This window comes from Brassica oleracea, chromosome C8, assembly GCF_000695525.1.
Source record: "Brassica oleracea var. oleracea cultivar TO1000 chromosome C8, BOL, whole genome shotgun sequence".
Classification (NCBI taxonomy): Eukaryota; Viridiplantae; Streptophyta; class Magnoliopsida; order Brassicales; family Brassicaceae; genus Brassica; species Brassica oleracea.
This window is the reverse complement of record NC_027755.1, coordinates 41695466-41703589: the sequence shown is the minus strand read 5'-3', so window position 1 is coordinate 41703589 and position 8124 is coordinate 41695466. Positions and strand designations below refer to the sequence as shown.

Here is an 8124-nt window from a genome sequence, read left to right as displayed (position 1 = left end):
ACCCCCCTTTCAGTCCTAAGAGCCGACCTCTTCCTCATCAGCCATGCCGTAGTCTCGCCACTCCAAACACCTCCGATTAAAGTCACCTTCGGATCCCATAAGGTTTCCGGTGCCTCACCAGCAGGGTCAGAACAGTAAGCATGTCGACTGGGAATGGGACCGAGAGGAGAAAGGCAAAAGGAAAAACGAGGATAGGATTAGAGAGGAGCCTCCGGCACAGGCGAGTGCCGGACCAGAGAAAAGCTTCGCGTTTTGTTGAGAGAGGTCTGGAGATAGAGAGGTTTCACGGAGAGTTTTTTTGATCCGGTCTGCTTCGTTAGATAGATAATGTGAATTGCACAGTGTTTCTACAGTTGACTTTCCACATTTGCAAATTAAGCAGTTTTTCTTATACAGGGAGTGCAATTACTCTTCAAATAAACTTAGAAAATGTAAAACTTTAAATACTGAAATACCGACTATGTCGTATGGTAATGAATACCAAATCAGGCACATATTACAAATTGAAAGGAGAAGAAAAGACAAGCTAGTGATTGTTGTCGGCCCAACCGGAGACCATTCCCTCGTCAACTACTGGCTTGAGACTACCACAGGATCTAGCGACCGATTCAAAGAGCTTCTCAATTTCAGGAGCACACCTGATGAAGGCATGTTGCCAGAAGCCATATCTTGGATTCTTGATGAGCTCGATGAACGTTATTAGGAGTCCCCAAGGATGCGGCCGGTTCACAATTAGCCTTTCCAACAACACTCTTGTTATCTGCTCCTGTATGATGATCTCCTGTTTCCATTCACACACACGCAAAGAATTAGATTCTCATATCTACAGAATAGACTCCTGAGAGGTATAACGATCCTCACCTGGTTAGACTCGAAGAAGAGATAGAGCATGATGAAGGAGAAATAATGAGTGTGGTTGTTGGGATATCGAAGCTGATTGGCGATCGCGTTGAGGAACAAGTAGCGCCCTTCCGTATCTAGTTCCATACTTAAATACTTGAACATGTGCAAGGCCACCACATTTTGAGCCTGAGTCTCACCCGCTTGTAGCTGCTGAATAGCCTGTCATCAGCATTGAGTCAGGTAAGATATACATTTATTCCTTTTAGCTGACAGGATCCATTTACAATTAACATATAGCCCCGTATTCCACACTGATTCGTACCTGCATTCCAGTATATAGCACAAGCGAGTTGATCAATGGTACATTGTAACGGGTTCCAGCTGAGCCGGCCTCGTTGGACGAGAGAAGCAGCTTCTGCTTCAACTCACTTAGGAAAGTTGAATTCTGTTGCCTCAACTGCAAGAAAAAAAAGTATATGTGAGTATTTCCTGATATAATTTGAAGAACCTTCAAAAGGAGTGAAGAATCAGATGATCTATTACAGTGAGATACTCGTCCACGTCATTCTTCATTTGCTTCGCTTTAAGCACAGCATCAACCCCGGAAAGGATACATGGAGCTTCTACTATCTCAGGCAGTAAATCAATCTGCAGTTCACAAGATTTAATCAGCTTACCAGGGATATATATCTTTTATTTAGAATTTGAACAGGCTGCACTATCCACAATCATCTCAGAACCTTCAAATTTGGCGTAGAGGGATCTGGAAGCCTCATGTTCCGTGGAAAAGAACTGAGAATAATATTTCGCATTTGTATGCAACTTGAAGGAATCACATCACAGAAAGTAAAATGATAATCACAGAGGAACTCCGGGAAGTCATGAAGCAGCACCAGCAACACTCTCAATGTCCCTTTGTATAGGAAATTAACCTGCATAATTGATAAACAAATGAGAGAGAGACACCACTTTAAAGTTACCATCAATTATACCCCTAGTGTTCAGTTTAAAAATTACACGAGGGAAGAAGGTACATACTGGTCCTCCGAGTTCAGCATTTCTCAAAAATGGCTCAAGAAACTGGAGCAAGTCAACCAGCAGGCGTTGCACATATGGCCAACCCTTCTGGCCATTTACTGTAAGCATCTTAGGCATGAAGCTTCTGTGGCTGACCAGCTCTAGCCATGCAAAGCTGGAAATTTTATAGTGCAAAAACACAATTGTTCAATAAAAAAAAAAGAAGATATATATGCCAACCACATGAATCATTCTGAGGACATAGGTATTCGACTTCTCCCATAGTTCCTGACAAATTCTAGTTTGATTAAAAGCATTACGAGAAACAGCTTTCAGTCCTAACCTGAAAGCGGGAACCTTAAGAGGCTGCAACGCGTGGAATGCATTGGCAAAAGCTGTTAGAACCTGAAACAAACTGGATGTTAGTTATATCGATAAATAGCAACCACTTCAAAGAAAACAAAATGCACCTGAAAGTTTGTTCCATCAGTCCCAGGATCCAGGGAACATAAGTCCAGCAGCCAGTTGATGAACAATCTAAAATATGGTCTTGGATTGAGTGACGTCTTTTTATCTTCGGCGTCCTTCTGAATAGACCTCACAGTTACAGCCATGATCTACAGCCAGTAATCATTATCAGACCCACTCACCTTTTTCCACCAATAAAATAAAAGTTTTCAAGTATTTTCAATAAACTAAAACTAACCTCCGAAAGAAGAAATAACTTGATGCTAGACTCCTGTTCGGGGAAATACTGAAAAGATTGTCATAAGAAACAAAAATAGGCTTAGCAGGCAATGTATTTTGGGCTTAATTATCCGCTCCTAGCCTTAAAAATTCATGAGAATTTACCTTCAATACTGAAAAAACAAGCTTTGCATAAATATCGATAATAAGGAATGATGGACTCTGAGCTTGCTGAGGAGATTGCCCAGCTCCAGAACTGATTTCTTCAGAAGATATACAATGAGCAACAGAGAGTTCCTAAACATAACACCCAAGTTCAATCATAAGGCCTCTAAAGATTTTGGAAGTGTGGATCCTATGAAAACTTAAAAAGTCAATCACCAGAAGAATTCTGAAAAAACTCTCTGTTGTATCATCTCCCTTAAGTAGTCCAGTCTGATGCAAATGCGAGACATATTGTGAACAAGCGGTTTCATTTGCACCGGAAACTTCGCAAATTTGATACCAATTTTTAAAAAGCGTGGACACCTGCGGAAGCATACGGACCATAAAAAAAGATAAACAACGTACGGGAGATGTATATACCAACATAGAATTGAAGAGGTAACAGAGTATTTGTTTAATAGAAACATGAATATTTAATAATAACAGCTACACAAACGTTTCTATTGAAATCGTTATCTGTAGCTTGAAACCCAATTAAACAACTAAAAAGACTAAAACTCGTCATCCATATTGGAGTAATGAAACCTAGTCACAAGCAGAAAAATTACCCGATTCCGGAAACCCGCAGGATCTGCGTCCACGTATTCCCAGCTGGCATTCTCTTCTGTGTTAGCAGTTGTATTGCACACAACCTGAGAACAAAGCTAACATGTCAAAAGAATTAACAGCCTGATCACAAGCAACATTCGGTAATGAAAATATCTGAAACCTTTTCATCCTTCGATTGTCTATCATTGTTCTCGTTTCCGGATGCACTATCAGAGAGACCACTTGTATTAGTAACTGGATTTCGTATGATGTCAATTAGTTGTTGCAATGACTCAGGAGATCCGGATTTTGAGGAAAGCTACAACCGAACAAGGAAAAAGTTAACGTTACCAAATGAATATGTCAAATATATGATAACAGCATAAAACAATAGCTGAACCTAACCACGATATCTGTCAGTTGGCGTTCTATAAAGAAGTATTACAAGGCAGATAAATAAAAACAATATCTAATCCTAATCCCTAGTTGTATGTTTTCCGCACCTAATAATTGTCATATATCAGAAGAGGTATTAGTAATACATTAGAACAAGCTAAGGCAAGATTGCAATAACAAAGGCCGAAGAAAGTTATATTTGCTACCTTTGCCAGTGCATCAACAAGACTGTGTAGCTCTGAAATGACACTCGACTCCTCAGTGACCAAGGATTGGAGCAGAGAAATAGAGAAGTCAGTGGCTCTCTCTGCAAAGCAAACAAGTAGTTAGCCACGTTCATTCACAATAAAAGAAAACTATACAAATATGTGATGTTCGGCATACTGTTTCTCCCTCCATCAAGATGCTTCGCCATGTGGACATTGTACTCCGCTAGGTTAAGCAACTCGCGTTGGATAAGACCGATAGTTATATCCTTGTTGAGCTTCCGCTCCTCCTCTGAATAAATCACCTATGCATGAAGTTCCAAGGAAGTTACATAAGAATAATAGAAATCCCAGAAAAAAAAAACAAATCTCGTATCCATAACTAATTGAGGATGGTTCTTGTCATATTTTATCAGGAACTCCAGCTACGGGAAATAGGCTCAATCTAGTCCTTTTTGTCACGAGTCAATCTAATACTTATTGATGTGTCATGTCAAGAAATAGAGGCTTATTTAAGAGAAATATCAGAAGCAACTGAACTAAAGCACGTACGAGAGTGTGAACTACAGAAACAATATGAATACTTAAATTTTGAAAAGGTCGTTGACATACCCAACTAGTTAGCTCTTTAACAACACGCTTGCAAACATCACGAATAGCCACAAGAATTGCTAGGTTAGCACTGACGTGAAGACTACTTGATGCATTCTCATAAAGAGCCTTGAAAGCTTTTTGAGCGACAGCCAGAGCTGCTTCATCTCTGCTGATACATCTGAGGATCATTTCAGGAACTTCAGAAACTACAACCTGAAAAAATTTAATGAAATCGTCAGTGATTGAATCGATGCCAAAACAGATAGACATTAAATGGCCAAAAACCACCAAACCATTTCCCGAAATTACGAAACATTTAAAAAATTAACTAACAATTCCATTAATTCTAGGTGAACAGAAAATGGAAAACGAAACTTCACCATAACCACTTATGCACTCAAGTACCTGAATTTCACCATCTCCTGCATTATTAGCCACTAAGTCCTCCATCTGAAACAGTTTGACGAAGTAATTGTAATTGTAAAAAAAGCCAAAATTAATGTAGTAATTGTAAAAAAAGCATAAATAGCCACTTTACTAACCTTCTGCATAACAATATGATACTTATCCAGTGCATCTCTCGTGGACAGAGAAGGCTGGGTGATATTACTTCCACCAAGACGCTCCATGGTAGCAGCTGAAGTCAATGTCTGCAATGATGTTCCAGTTTCCTTGTGTATAAAATAAGAAGCACAACTCAGTGATTTGATATAATAATTAAGCGAGTCGAAATTTAAAAACAAACAGTAGTCTCACTTTCATAGCAGTGTCGGAGGATTCAACCAGGCTCAACTCAGAAGTCGAAATGGAATTAGAGAACTGAAGATCGCCTGTTTCACCAGCTGGATCAACTTGTGAGCTTTGAACAGAGGCAAGATGAAATGTCAACATATTAGCTGTGAAACACAAAAGAAGAAATGTAAACAGTTTTATCAATATGGGCCAGCAAAGCACCTTAAAAGTGAAACTGGAGATTCAAAACCCTCCACAGAAAGATCTGATGCCCGGGAGACCATATCCATCCGGGCGTGTTCAGCACCAGACAAAGAGTCCGAAGCACTTTTTCCTGATACTGGACCATAATTACTACCAAGCCCAACCTCACCAGATGAGCTTGAAGCAGCAGATAAACCGTGTGAAGTGTGGGTTGACTGCTTTTGCCAAGGAAGTTGAACAAAGTCCTGCAAAATGCACGCGTATCGCTTAGTTATACGAACACAAAAAAGACCAACGGTTATTACCTGTTAAGAAAAAGCACCTCATAAACTCGCTGTTGAGACAGGGACAGCTGTCCCGGTTTGGGGCGGAGGGACTCTGGTATAAAACTGACAGAATTTTGCGATAGGGAGGATCCAGCCCCATCTCTGGGCTTTCTCCGTAACAACAATTGCTGGGCAATGTCCGCGTCAATAGTTTGTACTGCCTGCAGGGACAAGGATATATTTATATCACTGAACATTATAGGTAAGGCTCAATCATACAAAAGGGTAACAAGGATCCCTACTCAAGTGAAGTGCTTGCAATCCACTCTAAATATATTCTGGTTATTTTCAAATTTACTAACTTAAAAGCTGGAACATAAATGATATAAAATCTAACACAAACCTTCTCTGTAGCCGCCTGCTCAATGGCAGCACAACCCAGATCAAGGTTGTCATTGGTCACAAGTTGCACAATTTGTTCAAGAGCTTCATTTTTAATATTCCCCTGGAGCGAACTCCGCAGATGACCTGAAATTGAAGTGCGCAGGGGTTCCTGCATATACCAGAGAATGCATAAAAAGCAAGAAAGGAAAAATAGAGCTGATTTAATTAGTGTAACAAGGCAGAATACAATAGCAAGAATGTAGACAAAAATATTAAGAAGCCAAGCCTTTGAGCAGGAAAAACCTTGCACGTCACATGAGCCAAACTCCCAGCTAAACTCGCTACCATCAAGTGAGCTGCACTATATATACGTGTCTCATCTGGTTCCAAGGCATAATCCTGGAGTCAAAGACGAAACATGTATGTACGATTGACATACAAGATCAAAACTTTGTAGATTCTCTACTCGAAGAAAAAAAATAGAGATGCAACAAAATATACATGGACTACTACAAAACGGAACTAGACGCTAGAAACTGACGCTTGTGATAAATGGGAATAATTTTAGTTGTCAAAATAAAGCGATGGAAAACGAATGTGAGATAAGGAAATCATTTGGGATATGAAACAAAAAAAGGTAGACAAGTTCAGATTGGCCAACCTTCAGAACAAGCTCTTTTGTTGTTTGGCAAGCAATGCAAACACTTCTCTGAACAATACCAGACACAATATCTTTGATAGCTCTATCCATGGCAAGTGGTACCACTCTGACAATGGATAAAACTTTAGAATGTCGAAGAAACCACCTTAAATGCACTAGAAACATAAATATCACCAGTGGGAGACCATTAGTTACAAACCTCGGAAATGGAAAGTGCGTACCAAATCCGCTTAATTTCTGATTGATAACCACATGATTTCCAATGTTGGGAAGCGCTGGTGGCTGGCCATCATCATAACAGTGAAACGGTATGAACCAGATATATATATATATATAATAACTTTGATCGACATTCATATAATGATAATCGTACCTGGCTAGTAGAAAACAATGGGGATGGACTTGACGGGAACAGTCCTTGAGGTGACGGGAGCTGATCAGGCAAGCCTAAAGTTGCCACTTTTTCGTCTTCCATCAAAGTATTAGCATACACACGTTGTGGGGCTACATACTGAAGAAAAAGCAAGGGGCTAAAATACTGTTGATAGCTAAAAGCTGACACTATATGTCAATAACAAAAAGTACACAAAATATAACCTGTGATAATAACTTTGAGGGAATGTCTGTATTTGCTACATCAATAGGTAGGTCTATTTGCTTAAGAGGAGAAATTGTTTTAGGCTCCTGGATTATCGGTGGTTGAGATATATGTGTTACTCCAAGATCTTTGTTACTAAAATCAGGATTCCCATCTATTTCTCTCTTCCGATCCTTTAGAAGGGAAGTTGGCGCTACTTCTTTCAAATCAACACCAAGGTTCTTGAATAGAACCTGAACAGAAAGAAGATGAGGACAAAACAATAAATACTCGAAGAGAAAAGATGTAAAACAACTCGTTGATCCTCAACCACGCACAGTCATCTTTCTAAAGTCATTATTAAAAACAGATACCTCTATATCAAACTTCAGATTCATTTTTAGGTTTGGCATTGAATAGATCTCAGCGAGTAACCCAAGTATAGCCATCGTCCAAGGATTGGGAGGCTGATACGCAATACTGTTTTGGCATGGTTCAAGAACCTGCAGTAGCCGAAAATTAGGACTAGAACAGCTAGTAAAACTAATCAGACATCACCAACCTTTGAAGTGAATGGAATTACTGCTATCATCAACCCTTTTTCATAAGCCTGCAGATGGAGAAGAATAACAAATTGACACAATTATTGCCAAAAAAAAAGGAATAAACTTTGAGGAAATAGCAGAAAATACCTCCACAATCAAGGATTTTGGATCTATTTCTCGCGCCCTTAAAACATGATTCCTTCCAATGGTCAACTTTCCAAGCCAACTGCCTAAATTTTTAAGCAGGGATCGCTCTTCC

General features: G+C 39.6%; 1 protein-coding gene across 1 annotated transcript in view; it reads right to left on the bottom strand.

Annotated features, from left to right (window-relative positions):
* Positions 1-342: 342 nt before the first annotated feature.
* Positions 343-8124, bottom strand: part of LOC106309435 (CCR4-NOT transcription complex subunit 1-like) — a 13008-nt gene continuing 5226 nt past the window's right edge. The window contains exons 20-49 of the mRNA XM_013746460.1: positions 8013-8117; positions 7883-7930; positions 7695-7823; positions 7341-7574; positions 7117-7254; positions 6943-7025; positions 6744-6849; positions 6386-6481; positions 6102-6251; positions 5755-5919; positions 5451-5677; positions 5253-5355; positions 5039-5167; positions 4902-4946; positions 4515-4709; positions 4081-4207; positions 3903-4003; positions 3482-3619; positions 3321-3404; positions 2929-3075; positions 2713-2844; positions 2567-2614; positions 2331-2477; positions 2204-2265; positions 1882-2035; positions 1584-1775; positions 1387-1491; positions 1166-1300; positions 862-1062; positions 343-781 (exon numbers count right to left, since the gene is read on the bottom strand). Coding sequence (XP_013601914.1) covers positions 527-781; positions 862-1062; positions 1166-1300; positions 1387-1491; positions 1584-1775; positions 1882-2035; positions 2204-2265; positions 2331-2477; positions 2567-2614; positions 2713-2844; positions 2929-3075; positions 3321-3404; positions 3482-3619; positions 3903-4003; positions 4081-4207; positions 4515-4709; positions 4902-4946; positions 5039-5167; positions 5253-5355; positions 5451-5677; positions 5755-5919; positions 6102-6251; positions 6386-6481; positions 6744-6849; positions 6943-7025; positions 7117-7254; positions 7341-7574; positions 7695-7823; positions 7883-7930; positions 8013-8117 — 3981 coding nt within the window. The 3' untranslated portion in view covers positions 343-526. The remainder of the gene's footprint in view (positions 782-861; positions 1063-1165; positions 1301-1386; positions 1492-1583; positions 1776-1881; positions 2036-2203; positions 2266-2330; positions 2478-2566; positions 2615-2712; positions 2845-2928; positions 3076-3320; positions 3405-3481; positions 3620-3902; positions 4004-4080; positions 4208-4514; positions 4710-4901; positions 4947-5038; positions 5168-5252; positions 5356-5450; positions 5678-5754; positions 5920-6101; positions 6252-6385; positions 6482-6743; positions 6850-6942; positions 7026-7116; positions 7255-7340; positions 7575-7694; positions 7824-7882; positions 7931-8012; positions 8118-8124) is intronic.